The 20729-nt window shown below is 44.9% G+C and overlaps 1 protein-coding gene across 1 annotated transcript; it reads right to left on the bottom strand.

Moving 5' to 3' along the window:
- LOC8086002 (putative disease resistance RPP13-like protein 3) lies at positions 215-19399 on the bottom strand. Its single transcript, XM_002449968.2, has 3 exons — positions 19027-19399; positions 9367-10496; positions 215-2441 (listed from the first exon to the last, which is right to left on the bottom strand). The coding sequence occupies exons 2-3, from the start codon at positions 10356-10358 to the stop codon at positions 422-424; spliced, it is 3012 nt and encodes a 1003-aa protein (XP_002450013.1). The 5' UTR covers positions 10359-10496; positions 19027-19399; the 3' UTR covers positions 215-421.

The raw sequence follows: 20729 nt of genomic DNA, 5'->3' as shown, positions 1-20729 counted from the left end.
GCGTCCATTCAGACCACCAACATTTCGTCACAGATTCACAATATGTGCTAAAACTTCCTGAGATTTATATAATATGTACCACACAAGAATATATCACCAATGGAGCCATGGATGAAAGGAAAACAGTGGGTTCTTTAGGGAGGTGTGTCCCCTTTGTAAGAAGACATAATGTCATTAGAACGAACAATGTTTCACCTTAATTGCACACCATCCAAACATAAAGGGGAAAACCAAATAAATTCCAGCAGCGGAGCACAATACCATGGGATGTGAATGCATACTTTGTCCATCCCTATTTATTTATTTATTTATCAAACATGAATATCATATATTTGGTAATAAGAAACTACCCACTCCAAATCAACAGAGCATGTGTCAGTGAATTGGAAAGAGCTCTGGGCGGCACCAATATCTTGCCATTTCAAGCAGTGACGACATGATCAACAATTACCTTCAGTCCATGGCCATTATTCTTCAGATCATCAACAAAGAACTTGGTTGCTTCATCTGCTTGGTCATTAACTCTGAGATGCACCTCTTTGAGATTTTCTAGGGTGTCAATGCCGAGCAAACCTTCAAAGGCACAAAACCTCATATCAATCATCTCCAGCGATGGCATCGCATTGTCGCTGAAACCTAGCTTTGGCACAAGAGGGGCAAAGAAGCGGAGCAGCTTCAGACTTGGGAATCCACCAGGGACAAATATCTCCCCATCAGACTGTTCTTTGTTCTTCTCGAGGATCTCCTGTGTGTCCTCGTCAAGATTCACTGCATTCAGAGAAAAGGTGAGAGAAAACAATGACGGCAGGGCGCAGATGAGCTCCAAAGTGTCAGTCCGGAGAACTGTTAACGACAGGGTTAACTTGTTCAGCATATGCAGTTTACTCATCCACTGTGGGGGCCTTTCTAACATTCCGGACAGCTCAAGGGCAATAAGGTATCTTGGAGGTGCAGACATGGTGTCCAAGGAGTTGATAAAATCAGAACCTTCATCATTTATTGCCAGAGTTTGCAATCCACAGCTGCCAAGGTACTCAATAGAGGAGCGTAACTCTTTGAATGTGTCACCATCCTTATTTATGCTAAGCTTATAGATGGCAAACTTCCTTAATCCAGTCAACTGATGAAGGCCTGCTACAGCTGTTGATTCGCCAATGATCTCAATTCCAGACAGTACACGGAGTGCTTTCATTCCATCCTTACTTTTTTCCTGTGGCAACATACTTTTCCTTGGGTCTTTACTTTTTTCTTGAGACAGCCTCAACCCCTTCCTTGGGTTTTTATTTCCACCAAGTATGCTACTGATTCGTTTTAGCTGCCCTACAGCCTTGGGAAGCTCCCTAACATTTGTCTCTCTGATGTCAAGAGCTTCCAAATACTCAAGCTTTTCAATCTTCGAGGGAATTTTGGCAATCTCTGTCCGTCGAAGGCCCAAATACTTCAGGACAAGCATGTTACATATGTCCTTCAGATGTTTCTCTTTCAACCCCTTCCAGCCCTCAAGATCGAGCACTTGTATTATTGCATTATTGAATGAATGAAATGGCAATTGGTTCAGGCTCCCAAAAATGGTCAGTGATCGAACCTGAGACAAGTTCATACCTTTTGTTGAATTTCCTGACTTGGAACCACTGCTCTGCATTGAAAGTCGACGGACTTTATTGCTAGGTGCTGGCATCATCCAGTGGCCACCTACTACAGTAATAAAATTCTCTTCATTCGACTTGGACACAATATATTCAAGGACCATGTCATGAACTTGAAAGGTTTTTACTTTCCCATTGCTACCGTGCTCCACAGGACGTATTATCTTTCTTCTTGTGAGCTGATTAAAATATGTCTCTGCAACTTCCTCCTCTGTCAACCCTTGTTTCTCACTAACAAAACCTTCAGCTATCCATCGCCGGGTCAACCGCTTCCTGCTAATTTTCCAACCCTTTGGAAATATGCTCAAGTACAATGAACAGGTCTTGAGATCTGCAGGCAAATCATTGTAGCAACAGTCAAGTATCCTTGTAACCCCATCTAAAGTAAGAGAAGTCACAGGTTCTGGAAATAATGATTTGCAGACTTTTTTCCAATCATCACTGTGTTTGCTTGGGTTGCAGGCAACTAGGCCAGCCATGGTGACTATGGCCAAAGGCAAGCCCCCACAAATTTTCCAAATCTCTTCAGGGACATGGTTCTGAACTATCTCATTATTTTTGCTGCTTTTGGATTCAGAAACACCTTGAACGAATAATCTCTTGGACTCATCACCAGTGAGAAAATCAGCTGTATGCAGAAGGTCAATTTTATCATTTGGGGAGCACGTAGCACCAACAGCTTGAAACCTTGAAGTCACTATTATTCTACTGCCTCTATTATTCTCTTCTGGCAAACAAATTCTGATGCTCTCCCATGTCTTTGCAGACCATATATCATCAATTAAGAGGAGATACCTGGGAAGAAATAAAGGACAAAACACATATGAGGAAAATAGGCACACTTATTGGTTATGACATTAGGATTTTTTTCAGTGATGCTACTTGCATGTGTTTTACATCCTGATAAAAAAGAATGAAGGTTTGTACTTTTTCAAATTTGTAACGAAATCAATGTCTATGTAATTGAATTGTGATTAAACAACCCAAATTCTGAAACATTATAATTCAAAAACTTGAAAACAAATTCTATTGCAATTTGGATTTCAGCCTTTGTTTGTCAAAGCTCTGGCTTTGGATTTCTGGGAGCTGGGTATTTCTTGCTCCAAAAATCTATAGAGCTCATGTTATGGAAACACCTAAGTTGTTTGCTTGAAATGTTTTCTTTCTACTGAGAACAAGTAAAAATAGAGTATTAAAGTACTTGATTTTGTCACACCAACTTCAGATATGACGTGAAAGTCAGACATGTAGTTGTGCCAAATGGGGCCGAATTTGTTGTGTTAGATTAATTGATAGTTTGAACTGGAACCAAATTATAGTTCGAACCCCTATTTTGAATTACTGAAGTTTGGAGTCCCATTTCCGCAAAGAAAATTCTAATTGGTCCAATACCTTTTTGTAATACAGCCGAACAAACCGATTTAGTCCCTTGATACATCTTTCGTTTTTTTATCTTTTAATTTCTCTTCAAACCATGAACCCTTCCATTCACTTTCTTAGCCCCACCAAGTCCAGAAGATATCCATTTTTCACCTCCTTTGACTAGAAGATGAGTCCAACTTACCTTCTCGAACTACAAAACCGAAGATTGATACACCTATTGAATTATCTATGTATCCACCCTATGGGGTTTTGAGGGCAATTTTGTCCTACAATTGCCACATTAATGATCCCTCCTCTCTAGTGCCGCGAGACCATCGCCGTGCTCCGTCCGTCCATCGCCGTAGACGGAGAGAAGGGCATCCATGCAAATAGAAACTTTTTACCGTGTTCACTTTGTAAAACTGCTAGAGAGAAAATTTTGATTTGGGTTTGATTAATTACGAGAAAGTTTTGTGTTCATTTTGCAAATAGCCCTAGGAAAAAAACCACGCTTATGGTGATTTTACCAAGTTAGAATACTAAATTGTTGGAGAGAGATCTTTTTTTGACTTGCCAAATAAAATAGCGACTTGCTAAAACTAATGATTGCCAAATAAATCTTTATATCATAGCAGTAAAGGGGGTGTCTGCTGCTTTCTTCACCATGGTGGCATAGCAAGCAGATCCCATACCAACTTGAGAAGATTCTTGATTTTTTTTCTATACTGTATTTGATTGTTCCATCTATTTTATCTTCCATAGTTCCTGCTTCAGATTATAAAGAAGTAATATCCTGTCAATGGCTTTAGTATTTGCATGAGTTTGTTCATGTAGTATGTTATTCCACTTGAATAACAGAACCAGTTTGATGTGAGAATAGATGGGGCTCATAGCTTTTTTTAGTCTAATTCACCGGATTGGCACATCAATTTATCAAGACTTGGAATGGTCTCAGTTTGAGTATTTGTGCAATACAATTATACAAATTGCTTATAGTAAAATATTCTATCTGGTGATTGCTAAGTTTTGATATGGTAAATGTGTTCCTAAATTACAAAAGTTGGTGCTAATTTAGTCTTCAATATTCAGGCCTTAATTTGTGGTTTTGCTCCTGGTTTCAGTATTCAAGACTGCAAATTTCTTGGAACTTTGTAGATCAGTTGTGTTTCTCAACTTTTCTACATAGCATTTGTTAAAACTTAAAACCAAATATATGTTCCCAAATGAAGAACCGTAATTTTTATATAGACTTTTTGGTTAGTGGGGTAGGTTTGTTTTTTTGTTTTATGATTTATTTTAGTTTTGTAAATTTTTTCTAAATGTCAGCGTAGCGTTAGCACGGGCAATATACTAGTCTTTCATAGTTTGGTCGTTCTGTTGTGCCCATGCTAGGCCACAACCAAGTGTAGTAAGGATTTGAGTGACTAGAGGGCATGGGTCACTACTCACTACCAATACCAAGTGGGAGTGTGGGAAGCATAATGGCAGCAACCAAGTTTAGTAATTTCCATCAAAATCAGCAAAAAAAATGCTTGTACTAGCTGGACATGATAAAAACCCATACCGGTCATTTAATCTTTTCCTTTTTAAACCTTTTTTGCCCAATAGAGTCTATATAGATTAGAGCATCTCCAAAAGACTAGATAAAATTATATTCTAAACTACAAGATTTAGCCATTGTGTAAAATAAAAAACTCACTCAAAGCATAGAGTTCCACAACAGGCTTTGTATAGGATAGCTAGTGAGGACGATATGCTATATATGACAAGCGAAAGTTTAGGGATAGCAAACTTGTTATTTTAGCAAACCAGATAGCACACCTGTTGGACTTTAATTTTTGCTTTAAAAATGTAAATATAGCCTAGATAACATGGATAGCATATCTGTTGGAGTTGCTCTTAATGTATTCCCAACTATATAAGCCTAAGGACAAAACCCTAGTCAAGGAAATTTCACTTCTCCCTCCTTAGCCACAACATGCATTCCACCCCTTAGCAGACAAGTTCCAGTAATGTATGGTACGTGGTACAATACTTTGAGAAAATATGGGACAAAGAGAGTATACAGCTTCAGCTCTTTCCTTTAACTAGAGGAACACGTATCACTTATAAAAGGAATGTCACGGGGGCGTAGTGGTTGGTCCATTGCTCTACTCTCTCCGCTGCTATGAAGGTACGACCTCATCATCTCCAAGTTCGCCGCCGTGCGTCTCTTCCCGGCCATCAATACCTCCTCGATGCCCTGGTCGCCTCCCACGCACGGGGCACCCCTCCCCTCCGCAACTTCCTAGTTGTCTGCCATGCACGGGGCACCCCTCCCCTCCGCAACTTCCTAGTCTGCCATGACGCTGGGATCCTACCGGATGGGTGCACGTGCACCTATAACATTCTGATGCAAGCAATGGCTGCATCCTGACTCTTAGAAACAACGAGTCATGCATCCTGTCGTGCTCTGATTTCGTGACTCAGAATGATGTTCTCGGAATAGGAACGTGGGGCATGTTCCCATCCCCCCAGCTGCTAATAAGCTCCACCCTCTTTTGCTATATGTGTTCGGTTGTCAGCTGGACCGCCACCGCCACAATCCGTAGTGGTTGGCCTACATTGGTTGTGGGAGGTGCAATTGTCATCATTGAACCTTTGCCCCCTATCACCAGTCATCAGACATGGATGTCATGAGGGGAAGAGTGTGTGTAGATGTTTGTGGGAGGACTTGATGTGTAGGTGCAAATGTGACATTCCCATTGTTGATGGCAATACTAGAGGAACAAACATCAAGAATGAAGGCATTGGAACGACAATAACTAGTACACTTTTGTCCCTAGTCTACCTTTTGGAATAGTTTCCAATAATGATGGATGAAGGGTAAGTGGAATGAGGTGTTTGGAAAAAAGATATGTTACCAACATTGAGCATAACATGGATGGAGACGGCAGAGTCCATGATACAGTTGGTGATGGTAGGTGAGGTCAAGCTTATGGTGCTGAAGGAGTTGGTCGAAAAAGGCCGTTGATCCTAGGACATAGTCTAGGGAGACTAGCGGCGCCTATGATGGTGTTTGGTTCACTCCTCACCTCCTAAATCTAGTCCCCATTTAGTCACTTTTACCCAAACACTATGACTAAAATAGACTAAAAAGTGCATTAGCCAACTAGTCACCCAAGTGTGGCTAAATGGGACCACCTTTTACTTACTTTGGAGCCAAACACCTTGACTAAAAGGGGCTAAAAGGCCTCTTTTAGCCTCTTTTAATCCATCAAACCAAACATGGAGTGACTAAACTTTAGGGGGTTTGAACCAAACATGCCCTTATACCTACTGCCACGAGCATGCTGGTTATGGTGGTACAGGCATCATGGGAGGCAATCCCGATGACAGATGGACACTATAGGGGTTGGGTGCTCACCATGAAAACTTGTTTGGAAGCAAGGTGCCCAAAGCGCCCATCCCAAGGCACTAGAGGAGGATTGCACTGTAGGGCTGTTGGTGTCAGCTAGTGGGCACCATGGTGAAGGAGCCCATCCAGGGATTTTGTAGGAGGGCTGAGGAGTGAGGAGAGCTAGAACTAGCACCAACACTATTAGGTTGGGTCGGTGGCAAAAGTGCGGTGGGAAGTGCCACTACTACAAAAAAAAATTAACCGTCACCTTTTGAAAATAGGCTCGGAGGTGGGCAGGTTTTTGAACCGTCTCGGTTAATGGTTCGGATTAATCGAGACGATCACTTTTTATTAACCGAGGCGGTCACAAACAACAACCTCGCAAAATGGATTTATCGAAGCGGTCATCTTAATTCGACCATCTCCAAAAATAGTTTATTTTCAAAGGCAGTCGCATTATAACAACCACCTCCATAAATCCATTTTTGGAGGTGGTTACACTATAGAGCCTACCTCAGTAAATGATGGCCCAGAGGTAGCCCATTCGGCCTGATAACCAACTGATTGTATAAATACAAGAGTTTAGGGTTTCCTTCCCACTCCACTCCCCATCCGCAACCACCGACGCCCCAGGGGTCGTGCCCCAACTCCCCAGTCGCATAACCGTGTCTGACGCCCCTCCCCTCGCATGCCCAGCGCCCCCTCGCCCCCTCCCTCTCTCCACCTTCCTCCCTTCTGACTAGCGGCAACAATGGCAACCTCCCTTCCTTCCAAGTGGCGGCGGCGGCGGCTCGTTCCTTCCACTCAACGCCCCAGCCTCCAACGAGCTCCCTCCGATGGGTAGGTGGTGGATCCGGCAAGGTCCTCCACGTCGAGCTCTAGATCTGGTGGGTGGGAGGTGGATCCAACAAGGGAAGACGCCAGAGTGGCCAGATCCGGCGAGGAATGACGACGGGATCCATGCCGTCTGCCTCTTCTCTGATGAGCTATCCCCCTCCTCTCTGAGTGTCTCTTCCCCCATCTTCGACGCGGTAGAGGCGGTTCTGGTTGCGACAGGCAAGCAGGTCCAGAGATCTCATCAGCGAGCACCAGCGGCGATGGCAGCATGTCGATGGGCTTGGCGGGCTTGTCCATGGAATTTTTTTGTTTTTTTATTTGATTAACCGAGATGGGCAGCAAACCACCTCAGAATATAGGTCATCTACCGTGACCTTTGATCCAAGGCGGTTGTGAAAACCGCCTCGCTTAATTGATTTTGCCCGCCTCGATAAAGATTATTGTAGTAGTGTGCCAGGCATGGAGGAGACAACACCTAGGAGATGTTGGTGGTGGTGACCTTCTACTAAGGAGTAAGCGAGCTGTCAACTATTCAGATGTGGGGTCTAGAGTAACCTCCTTGTGAGGTCACTATGAACCTTGCTGAATGGAGGGTGTGCTTCAGAAGGTCCTGCATGTGGTCATATTTGGTGTTGAGTCCATGAAGAACATTAAGGACGAGGGTGCGGTCATGGATGATCTTATCAAGATCACCAAGAGCGATGACCATGCCTTTCATCTTGTGGCACTAGTCATTGGTGGACAAATCACCCTAGATGAATGTGTGGAACTCAACATCTAGGTTATGAGTGCAAGTCTCGTAGTTCCCAAGAACTGTTCTTTGATGCCGATCCAAACATCACACGTGGTGCTGCCGCAGACGTGAATGGTGTCCTGAGTTTGATTGTGATGGTGCCGAGTAGCTAAGACAGAGCAAAGCAATCCATCAGACGCCATGGAGGACAGCCAAGGCAGGGCACGTTGAAGAGGACATGGTCAACAAGGGTGTAATACTCGAGACTGAGCAACACGAAGTCGCGCCATTTGTTGTAGTGGGAGATAGGGGATTGAGGACCACTAGTACAATGGAGCGGATGTTCTAGACACCCGTAGCCTGAACATGGATGCTGGCAATGATGGAAGCTTCATAATTGGTATGAGTGTCATCGTCGCTGATGTTGGAGCCCTCGTCCTCGAGGAGTAGTGGGGTGGTTGGTCCTAGCCACAGTAGCCTCACATTAAATGTCTGTGGCCACAGTGCGCTCATCCTCTAGGATGGCGAGGGCTGCACGAATGCGGTCCTGGGCAGCGGTGGCTGCCGTGGTAGGACCTGCAGAGGCCCTCTCCAGTGCAACCTGCTCCTTGGGTCATGGCAGCGGAAGCCGCATGTTCGGTCGCAGATGCACGTTTGCACTCAGCCTGCTCAGCAGCAATGGCCGTGGCAGAAGGACGTGGTGGCCCAGGAGCCATGGAGGGAGGACATAAGAGGAGGGTGCGGATCAGCGGATGGAGATCATAGGATCTCAAGAGTCTCTTGATACTATATTAGAGCATAAACAAGCTTGTATATTCATTGATATTTGAAGAAGGGTTCAGTTACAGATATTAGAGAAAGGCTAAACTAGAGAATTATGGGGCGGAAGTCCGAGACCCTGGAGGCAGCAAACACAGTAATAGCAGGTACTCTCTCCATTACAAATCCTAAGACGTTATGGCTTTTGTAGATACATTTATTTTACTATTATTTAGATATAGTAAATATATCTGAGTGCATAGAAAAATCTATTGAATCTAAAAAAGCCAAGATGTCTTATAGTTTGGAACGGAGGGAGTATTAAACATGCTAACATATTAGAGTATTGTTATGAAATAAATGTATTAGACAATCAACAACAGCCAATTCGTCTAGAGCATTGAAATACACATAAAGGAAAGAAAAAAGGAGCATAATAAATATGCACATCGCTAACTCAGTGACCATTATTACGATCCTGCTTCACTATCTGAAGTAGTGAGCAGAAATAACATAGATAAGGTACCAGAAACTTGCAAGTATGAAATTGAAACAAAAAGTTGTTGTATGGATACATGTAATCTGGGTAGATCACAAGAGTGAGAAAATCAGGTAGTTTATTAAAAAAGAAGCAAATAAATGGTATGTACCTCTTATCAGCCAGTTGCTTTTTCAGTTCGTTGACAAGTTCATCATGGTCCATTGTCTCAATCTTGATTGGCTTTACATCAGAGCTCCCATCATTGCATTGCTGCCTGTGAATTTGGATTAATGGCAGCACAACTCGATTCAGTTTCTTTCTAATTTGTGCCACCAGTGTCTTGTCCTCGGGGGTTCCTGGCTCACTGCCTTGCTGCTTTTGATCTGTGTCTTGCGGCATGACTTGATTCAGAATGCTCCTCATGACTGCATCTTGGTCATAGTTCTGGGACACGGTGACTGACGCCCGGCACTCAAACTCATTCCTGACATTCCTGTACAATGCTGTTGCAATGGTGGTCTTCCCCACACCCCCAAATCCTACTATGGACAAAACAGCTCTCTCATTAGGATCAGTTTTGGATAGCCACTTCTCAAGTTTGTCCATGTCAGTAGCGACCCCCACAGGCTCCTTCATACCGATGAGCTGACGGGCCGCGACCTGATGTTCAGCAATGTCATATGTGGCTGCACGAACACCAGGCCTATTGCTAGTGTTGTGGTCTGGGTTGTTCACTCCATATCTGCTGCGGCGTTCGGCAATCTGTTGCGCCCGGACCTTGAGGTCAACAATTTTGGAAGCAATTTCACGGCGGGGCCACCATGTCCAGAGCTCATAGATTCCAATGACTATCCATGAGCATGTGAAATCACTGACGACGGGCTCATTGGGGAGCCGGTGGGCAAAGTCATCTATGCAGTCCTCGCAGTCGTAGGCCATGTCACGGATCTGCTTCATCCAGTCCTTCATCCGGTTGTCTTGCCCTTCAGGTGCAGAGCTCAGGTCGCGGAGGAAGGCCTGCATGCTGGCAAGCTCGTCACTGATGTACTGGATGTCACCACGAACCCCCCTGATCAGAGAATACTCCTGGGCGAGAAGGCCACCAAGCTTGCCCAGGAGAGATTTCATGGTTGCTTCTGAAGCACCAACCACCAACTCCATCTTCTTGTTCGGTGTGCTTTTCTTCACTACAAATTCCCACAACAAAAGATCTCCCACTGATGCAGGTGTTGAAATATACGAGCTGTGGAAAGTTGAGATCAAGCACAGACATTCACAACTTCACTGTACACCCACGGCCTGCTCCGGTGAACAAATCAACGAGAAGAGAAAAAAATGTAAGGGTCATCACCAATGAGCATTTTATATATAAGAAGCATGTAGATTAACACATTCCTTGAATACTGTCATATAAAACAATTCTAATTATTGCAACGAACGATGAATCATCTATGTCGTGATATGAAGATATATGGAATATGTTAAATTTAATCTCGTCACTAGAGTATCTGCATGTTTATTTTTTTATTATGTTTTTTTTTAAGTTCACTGCAGGAGGAGAGGTTCCACACCTGAACGTGTGTATTGATTTGATCGTGCCCGGAGGCAAACATTGTTTAGGAAGTACACCATTTTGGTCGTAATTGATTTTTTTTGGAACGTCGTAATTGATTTAACTGTGTATTACATACTAGCTCTGAAAACACCAGACCAAACCTCAGCGAATTTTTTTTTATTTTTAGCCTAAATTTGAAACAAATTTCAATTTTGACACGCTTTCAAAAGTATTTTCAGAAATAGGCCGTTTGGCCCCGCCACCATGCATGGCGGGGCAAATGCACAGTACCCCGCTATGCATGGCGGCGGGGTAGGGATGCCACGTGGCTGCCACCTGCCAGCTCGTGCTGACGTGGACCCCGCCACGATCCATGGCGGGTTAGCCGACCCCGCCGTGGATCATGGCGGGTTGAGGAGAATGTGACGGAAGCCGGTGTCAGGCTATGCGGCAAGGGCCTTGTTTACTTCACCCCAAAAACCAAAATTTTTTTAAGATTTTTCGTCACATTAAATTTTGGAGCACATGTATGAAGTATTAGATATAGATGAAAATAAAAACTAATTGCACAGTTTATCTGTAAATCACGAGATGAATCTTTTAAACCTAGTTAGTCCATGATTGGATAATATTTGTCAAATAAAAACGAAAATGCTATAGTGCCAAAATCTGAATATTTTTCGGAAGTAAACAAGGCCAAGGTCATTGCATCATGGCGGGTCTTTGCATGCAGCAGGCAGCAGCAGCAACACGGGCCAGCCTGACGCCTTGTTTAGTTTACAAATTTTTTTAGATTTCGATACTGTAACACTTTCATTTTTATTTGACAAAGATTGTCTAATTATAAAGTAACTAGGTTTAAAAAATTCGTCTCGCGATTTACAGATGAACTGTGCAATTAGTTTTTATTTTTATTTATATTTAATATACCATACATGTACCGCAAAATTCGATGTGATTAGAAATCTTAAAAAATTTAGGAACTAAACAAGCCGAACGTCATCATATGCTGCAGGCCTGAACACCACAGACCAAGACCCGACGGGTGGACAAGTCTTGTCAGCCTTGTTTAGTTCAAAAAAATTTGCAAAATTTTTTAGATTTCCCATCACATCAAATCTTTAGACGTACGCAAGGAGTATTTAATGTAAATAAAAATAAAAACTAATTATACACTTTGGTCGAAATTGATGAGACAAATCTTTTAACCCTAATTAGTCCATAATTAGACAATATTTGTAAAATAAAAACGAAAATACTACAGTTCCGATTTCCTAAAATTTTTTGGAACTAAGCAAGGCCCCTCTCTATCTTATGTGCATTGCATTGCTTGCCCATAGGGCTCCTGTGCATTGCATTTGCTTCCGTGTTTAGTTCTGTATGTACAAATTTTTGTGACGCTGTAGCATTTTTGTTTATTTTTTGTAATTATTGTCCAACCATAGACTAATTAGATTTAAAAGATTCATCTCGTAAATTCCGACCAAACTGTGCATTTAGTTTTTATTTGCGTCTATATTTAATATTCCATGCATACGTTTAAAGATTCAATATAATGGAGAATCTTAAAAAAATTTGGATTTTTAGTTGGAAGTAATCAAGGCCATACACTTGTTGGGTTCGTTCCATGCATTGCAACGCAGCTCGTACGTACCCCGCCATGATCTATGGCGGGATACCCTTAACCCGCCGTGGTCCATGGGTACACGTTAGCAGCCTCGTCGCCATGCACGCCACGTGACGGCTCTACCCCGCCACCATGCATGGCGGGGTGCAGTGTATTTGCCCCGCCATGCATGGTGGCGGGGCCAAACGGTCTAGTTTTGAAATTTTTTTCATAACCGGATCAAAATTGAAATTTGTTTCAAATTTGGGCTAAAAATAAAAAAAAAATCACCTCAGCGGGGTCCCTGTCCTTGTTTGGAAGCCGTAGCTTCCAGAGTTTGACATCAACCAGACATGCTGTCAACTGTCATCACCTGACGGAGGCTCACCCTCTCTGACCTGAAGACAACCCCATTCCTACGCATCCAGAGCTGCCAATAGCTAGCGCTACCCTTTGGCCATGTTGCGTCCGAGGAACCTTCAGAAGATGATGCTACCATCGACGGTGATGATGTTGATGCGTCTGCTGCCCCTGTCCCAGACCAGCATGGCGCTCTTCTTCAGCATGAGGCAGCCACCCTTCTCAATTTGCACGCCCAGGCCGTGGTAGTGCAAAACATCTGTTTACTCGTGCCCCTTGTCCTCGACATTAGCTCAATGCTCTACGGCTGCTGGCGTGAGTTGTTCCTCCTCGTCATTGGCCGCTACTCCATGCAGAGCCATGTCGTCACCGATGCCGCTGCCCCCGACCCTGACTCTCTAGATTGGGCGCGCATGAATTGCATTGTGCGGACCTGGATCACCGGCACCATCACCTTGGCCCTCGCCGAAACTATGGTCAAGTGCGACGCCTCTGCTCGCGTAAATTGGCTCGGTATCGAGTCATAGTTTCATGGAAACTGCAGAACTCGTGCGCTGCATCTTGACGCTGCCTTCCGCAACTTCAAGCAAGGCGACCTCGACATCACCACGTACTGCTGGAAACTCAAGGGCATGGCGGATGCCCTCCATGACCTCGGTGAGCCTGTGAACAACCACACCCTTGTCCTCAATCATCTGCACGGTCAAAATGGCTGTTATGACTTTTGAAGCCATTGGGTCCATCTTCGCCGTGGTTGCCTGTTCCCGACTTTCCTGCAGGCTCGCAATGATCTATTGCTTGAGGAGCTAACCATGGAGGATTCTACAGCCTCAGCGCCCCCCCCCCCCCCCCCCTTGGCCACTGCTCTTGTTGTGACTAAGGGTAGTGGCCGTCCCTCAACTCTGGTGCCCCCTGCTGCCCCCTGCATCACAGCAACAGTAGCATCCGCCGGCTGCACAACAACCCTCTAGAGGGGGCAAGAATGCACGACATGGCAAGCACGGCGGCAGCGGACGCAGCAACAATGGCATTGGTGCTCCTACCACCTCTTCGTGGCCTAACTTGCACCAACCATGGACCAGGTCCATCAACATGTGGCCTGGACCCTGTCCCTCGACGCTGCCACATCCACATGCCCTACTCGCCATTGTTCAACAAGGCGCTGGAGGGCAGCCGGTGCCTCAGTCACCGCTCACAGGCGCCCAGCAAGGCTGGGGAGTCCACCCAGTGTCCAATAGTGGGCACTCCCTCTTGCTGGGCTATATAGCCCCGCCATTCCACCACCCAGCTAGGACATGGCCAGTCTCGCCGCCAACTTCCAAATAGCCCCCATCGACAAACTGGTATTTCAACTCCGGGGCTTCCAACCATATGACATCTGACACTGGTATAATCATTGGGCCTTCTTCTCCACATATAACACCTCCATCTCATATTGTTGTTAATAACGAGAACCTTCTTCCTGTTACTTCCACTGGCGTTATAGCTTTACCACATCATTTTCATCTTAATAATGTCCTTGTTTCACCAGGTCTTATTAAGAATCTCATTTTAGTACGCCTATGGAGTTTGACCATTTTGGTTGTTCTATGGCAGATCTTCCCTCTCGGAAATAGATCATTAGGTGTGATAGCTTCGGTCCCCTCTATCGGCTACAGTTCTCGGAGTCTGCCTCTGCCTCTGCTCTACTCGTCGCTACTAGTCCTTCACTTTGGCACCAACGTCTCAGTCATCCTAGCCATGAAGTTCTCTCTAAGCTAGCACAGCCATAACTCATAAGCTATTCCAAGTAATAATAGTGCTATTCAAACATTGTGTCATGCTTGCTAGTTGGGTCATCATACTCGTTTATCCTTTCATGTGTCATCTTTCAGAACCACTCATACTTTTCAGTTAATCCATTATGAATTGTGGACCTCACCCAAATCTAGTGTTTCTAGTTGTACTTGATGATTTTTTGCACTATTTCTGGACTTTTTCGCTTCAGCTAAAGTCTGACACTTTTCCTACCCTGTCTAATTTCTTCACTTATGTTGCCATGCAGTTTGGTGTCGCCATTTAGGGTATCCAGTGTGACAATGGTCACGAATTTGATAACAATATTTCCCATGCTTTCTTCCTCTCACATGGCGTCCAGCTGCAGATGTCATGCCCTTACACCTCACCTCAAAACACTAAAGCTGAACGCATTATTCGTACCATCAATAATGTTGTTCGCTCCCTCCTATTTTAGGCTAGTGTTCCACCAGCCTATTGGGTTGAGGCTATTTCTACCGCCACCCTTCTTCTTAACATTCTTCCTACCAAGACACTCAACCTTTCCACCCACCACATGGTGCTCTACGGGTACCCGCCCTCCTATGTTCAACTCTGTATCTTTGGGTGTCGTTGCTACCCCAATATTTCTACCACAACTCCCCACAAACTCGCTCCTCAATCCTCCTTGTGCTCCTTCCTTGGTAACTCCCCTCATCATAAAGACTACTGCTGCCTCAACTGGTCATCCAACTAGATCATCATCTTCCAGCATGTGGTCTTTGATGAGACGACTTTTCCATTCTCCGAGGACCTTGGTCATCCTTCCTCCTAGGATTGAGTTTTTGGATTCCACTGACCCTGTGATGGCTCTACCACCGTCATTTTTATACCTACAGGCACTCCCAACGATCCCACATAGCCATGTGCGGCTCTTACTCCAAGAAGTAGCGCCTCTTGGGTCGCTACTACTCCCCTGGTCGCTGGCCTACTTGCCGGTTGTTCCCTTCCCGACCAGGCGTCTCCTATAGCCACCCCGGTGCCACCAATAGCTAGCCAAGCTGGGCCAGTGTTCGACCAGGCTACTGCTCCAGCCAACCCAGCCAACACCCTCACTAGCCAGGTAGCCCCCCGGTCACTCTAGGCGCTCAGCTGCTGCTAGCCAGCCGAGCCACTACTCTAGCCACTCCACTGGTTAGCTGCAGCAACCTGTCATCCCTAGTTCTACCTAGTCCGCCTCCTGGCTTCCAATGCTGGGCTAGCTTCATCTACAATCAGCGCCACAACCTCCTCCGCTTTACTTGGTTGTTCTGGCACCGGTTCTTCCAGTTTGGCTCACTTACAACCCACGTCCATGGCTTACTCCTACGCCGCTCGTTTGCACCAGCTACTATGCTGCCGCCTTCACCTCTGGTTCTTCTTGCTAGGGCGGTTCCTATTGTCCCTGTGGTTAATCAACATGCCATGTGGACTCATGGGAATGCTGGTTTCCAACAACCAGTACAACTAGTCACTCTTCAGGTGATAGATTCACTATCGCCTATCCCATAGACTTATCGCGCCGCACTTGCTGATCTAAATTGGCCTGCAGCTATGTAGGAGGATTTTTCAGCCCATCTCTCCAACCACATTTGGGTTCTTGTTCCCCGACCATCTCGCTCCAATGTGGTTACTAGGAAGTGGGTTTTCCAGCACAAGTTCAAGGATGATGGTTCTCTCAAGTGCTACAAGGCTTGCTTGGTTCTTTGTGGCTTTACTCAACGCCCTGGCATTGATTATGATGAGACATTTAGCCCTATTGTGAAGTTTGCCACTGTCCGGATGGTTCTATCTTTGGCTGTTTCTCGCCAGTGGTCGGTACATCAGCTTGATGTGAAGAATGCTTGTCTTCATGGGCATCTCTCGGAGATAGTATATTGTGCTCATTCATTAGGTTTTGAAGACTCCTCCCACCCAAAGTTTGTGTGTCGCCTAAATCGGTCGCTGTATAGACTCAAACAAGCCCCACGTGCATGGTATAGTCACTCGACCATTTTCCTCCTTTAGCTAGGTTTTGTGGAAGCCAAGACAGATACATCACTCTTTTTATATCGTCATGGCTCTGAGACTGCCTATCTCCTAATGTATGTAGATGATATTGTGCTGACAGCTCCTCTAGCCTTGCGCCAACACATTGTGGCTGCCCTACAGTGTGAGTTTGCTATGAAGGACTTAGGCGAGCTTCACCATTTTCTCGGTATGCAGGTTCAGTGCACTGCCTCTGGGTTATTCTTGTCACAACACCAGTATATGCTAGATATCTTGGAAGTGCTGGTATGGTTGATTGTAAGCCGTGTGCCACCCAGTTGATATCAATGGTACCCCTTTTCTGATGCTATAGATTACCGTAGTCTAGCTAGAGCCCTATAGTATCTCACCTTCACCCCGCTAGATATTGCATATGTCGTGCAACAAATATGATTACATATGCACGACTCACGGGAACCTCATCTTATAGCTCCAAAGTGGATTCTTCGCTATGTTCATGGTACTTTCGACTTGGGGCTCTGTATATGTGCCTCCAGTCAGTGTGATCTTGTGGTCTACTTAGATGTAGATTGGGTTGGTTGTCCTAACACTCATAGGTCCACCTCAAGCTATGTTGTGTTTCTAGTGACAACTTGGTCTCTTGGTCCTCCAAGCGCCAGAACACAGTCTCCTGTTCTAGTGCTGAAGCTAAGTACCATGTTGTAGCTAATGTAGTTACCGAGGCTTCTTGGTTGTGCCAGCTGTTGACCGAGCTGCACACACCTCTATGTCAAGCAAGGTTGGTGTATTGTGACAACATAAGTATATTCTACATGTCTTCCAACCCAGTTTAGCATCAGCGTACCAAGCACATTGAGATTGATCTTCACTTCATCCGAGAATGAGTGGCTCTTGGTGCTATCTATGTTCTTCACGTCGCCACGACGTCCTAGTTCACCGACATCTTCGCCAAGGGCTTCTTCCTGCCCTACGACATTACCTCTGCTTAATCCTTGCTGCCGGTGGTGTTGCGCCTTTCAAGTTCTCCCGGTGCTGCTTTGATTGTCAGGTTATGTCACTTATTTCTGTTTATCTTTTACCAACTTAAGGTTCGCGTTGCTTACTTCTAGAAAGTTGACAATTACCTCTGAGGTTAATCCCCATTCTGCGAGCAGGTGGGCCGACACGCAAGATGATTCGGAGGTTTCAGGTGCACAATAAAACTGGCTGGAGTAGAAAATTAGACACCTGCAGACCATAGAGCGTATTTTTTAATCTCTGTGTTTTTGTTCTCTAGGGCAGCTAATCTTTGCATATAATTCATATGCTTCTAAGTAGTCCATTGTTGCCATTGCCCATAGGAGCAGAGGTATGGGCATAGGCACCACAGTATAACATGATTCAATCAATGCTTCCTTGCTTGGAATTTTTTTTTCAAAAAAAAGGGGGGGGAGCTTCCCCACCATTTCATTCCAAACAAACTGCACTCGCTGCTAGCTTTCGCCAGCCATTGCAGAACTGTAACCGGCCATTACAAGAACGCAGGTATGAGCACCAGCTGCAGAGGCTGTTTCTCAACCTAGGGGGAGGGGGGGGGGGGGGGGGGAGGCGCTTTCGCCAAATTACAAGGTCATTGCAGACCCGCAAAATTACAAGATGTGAACAGAAACGATCGCCTCTGAATACATGGTTATTACGACTATCCCAAATTCTCCAAAGGATAGTTAGGAGGATGAAAGGCCAAAGAGCCCTGTCCTTGCTTGGAAAAATGAAATCACGTTACAGTTATGTGTTGATGTATATATGTGCAGAATATGTTATTGCTAACATCGATTTGATTCCAGCTTCAACCCTGCATATATAACATTACATTGTTCAGTTGGTGATCTATTTTATTAGTTTTCCATGTTTTGTGTTAAGGTCTGCTGCCAGCTTTAGTGTTACTGCTACTAATCAATTTGCTTATGTCTATCGTGTATATATGCTACATATACCAAACATGTTCTTCGATCATCCCCTCTCTAAACATACTTGGCTTGTACAGGCTTATTCCACCTTAGAGCAATTTGCCAATATAGATACACCATATATATTAAATGGATTACCTACATGAACAGAAGAAACAAAGAAGGAAACTGGAAGGGCCCCATCAGCCCCTACAGATAATAATTATCAGAAGCATTAACTGAAAACAACAACAGAGTATAGGGCTACAAAAGAAAACAAGAAATGCTGAAGAACAAGAAACAAGGAAGGAAACAAAGGTAATTCAACAAAAACTGGGGAGTTATATTCGAAGCTCATTATCGTAGTAGTGTTGGTTGCATTTTCTAGAATTCGTAGGCTTAATTTATGCGCATACGTATATGTATATGGGTTTGTTATCCAGGTGCTGTAGTGGCCCCTGCCCGAATCGAGATATGCATTTGATTGTATCTGGTACTTATTAAGGCCGATCGAGGAGGTCGAGATGTGCACAGAACGAAAGACAGCATGCTAAGCAGAGGAAAGAAACCAGACAGAGAGAGAGGAGGCGGAAGAGGTACCTGCATGGAGAGCGCACGCTGCCTGCCCACTGGCTGGTTATCCCGACGATACCGTCCTCGGCATCGGCATCGACATCGGCATCGGCATCAGCGTCGAATGCAACAGCGGCCAGGATGGATGGGAGGCCCTTTGGCAGCCGGTCGGCCTGAGTTTATTGTCAGTTGCCTCGGGTCTGGCTGTGTCTGTGTGGGGATGGGAATCTATAAATTCATCCCTTGACATGCACGAAAGCAGCTAACATGCTCTTCTCAAGTTACTCGCCACCACTTCCTTTCGCTTTCACCATGCATATGTTACTATAGTACTATAATATGCATGCCACGTACGGAACCATGTTCATTCATATGATTACATGTAAATAAGGGCAGGCGATGCATGCAATGTGCTAACTAAAAGGTAGTCCATCGAATGTGTGTAAGATGGGTGATAGCTAGTAAAGCGCGCACTCAGATTGCATATATACATTAACAAACAAATAATTAAAGGACGATGCACTAGTACAGGGAAGGGCTTTAGCCCCGGGCCGTAAGCGCCTTTAGTCCCGGCTACGGAACCGGGGCTAAGGTTTCGGAACTAAATGTCCCACCTTTAGTCCCGGTTAGTAACAGCAACCGGGACTAAAAGGTGCGCCAGGGTGTGCCACCTGGCCTCCACTTTTAGTCCCGGTTGGTCTCACCAACCGGGACTAAATATGTTTTTGTCCCGGACTCTGTTTTGGCCGAGATTATTGTTCATTTTGAGCAAGTGACCAAAGGCCTGGCCTGATGTACTATATATACTCCGAAGCACGTTAGGTGTGGATATCCAGGAAGCCTTTTCTTGAAATGTTTATATAATATCCAGGAGACTTACCAAGGAGGCAAAGAAGCACAGAATTATCTATCACATATCGTAGCCCAAGAAGCTAAAGTCTGACAGACATGGGGGGAACCTGCCTTTTCCGTTCAATATAAATATACGTACATCATAGAAGCAAGTTTCTAGGCTGACGTTTGGTCTCGGCGAGTGCCTTTGACTGTCTAGGGCCTTGACTGTCTAGGGCCTGTTAGAATTCACCCCAACTAAAAGTTTAGCCAGCTATGAAACTTTAACTAGTGATATTTAGATCCTCTAGCTAATTGAAGACCTTGAGCAATGCTAGGCCTGTTTGGGGAGGAGGTTGCGGGCTCTTCTTCCTCCCAAGTCCGGACCGCGTAGGCGGAGGAGGGTCACGGGCATGGCCAGGCAGAGGAGGCGCGGCTGACTAGCGTGGCCGGCAGGTACGAGGCGCGTGGCTATACCTGTCGTTGGGTAATACGCGGCTATACCTGTGGATTAAGAGGTTTGAGCACCTGGATGTGGGACCTCCACGTTAAATTTAGTCAGCTAAAGTTTAGCTGGTGGATTCAAACAGACTTTGTAGGATTTATATAATATGGATGAATGGATCGATACATGAGATTCACTACCGCAGAACTAATGTTTTTATCGAGGACCACGTTCGGTGTGGATATCAAGGAAGATTTTTTCTGAAATGTTTATTATCCAGGAGTCTTACCAAGCAGGCAAAGAAGCACAGAAATCTATCACATATCTTAGACATGGGGGAAGAGAGCAAGGAGAGGCTCTCTCTCTCTCTCTATATATATATATATATATATATATATATATATATATATATATAGGTTCAAAATGACTGAAACCCCCCTCAGGTCTTGTAGAT

This window comes from Sorghum bicolor, chromosome 5 (assembly GCF_000003195.3).
Source record: "Sorghum bicolor cultivar BTx623 chromosome 5, Sorghum_bicolor_NCBIv3, whole genome shotgun sequence".
In the NCBI taxonomy this organism is placed as follows: Eukaryota; Viridiplantae; Streptophyta; class Magnoliopsida; order Poales; family Poaceae; genus Sorghum; species Sorghum bicolor.
The sequence above is the reverse complement of the archived record's forward strand: the minus strand, read 5'-3'. Positions and strand labels throughout refer to the sequence as shown.

Excerpts from the sequence above, each read along its gene's own strand:
- LOC8086002 (XM_002449968.2), bottom strand. The coding sequence starts at position 10,358 with ATGGAGTTGGTGGTTGGTGCTTCAGAAGCAACCATGAAATCTCTCCTG. Across the intron at positions 2,442-9,366 it reads AAGCAACTGGCTGATAAGAG|GTATCTCCTCTTAATTGATG; the intron begins GTACATACCATT and ends ATTTCTTCCCAG.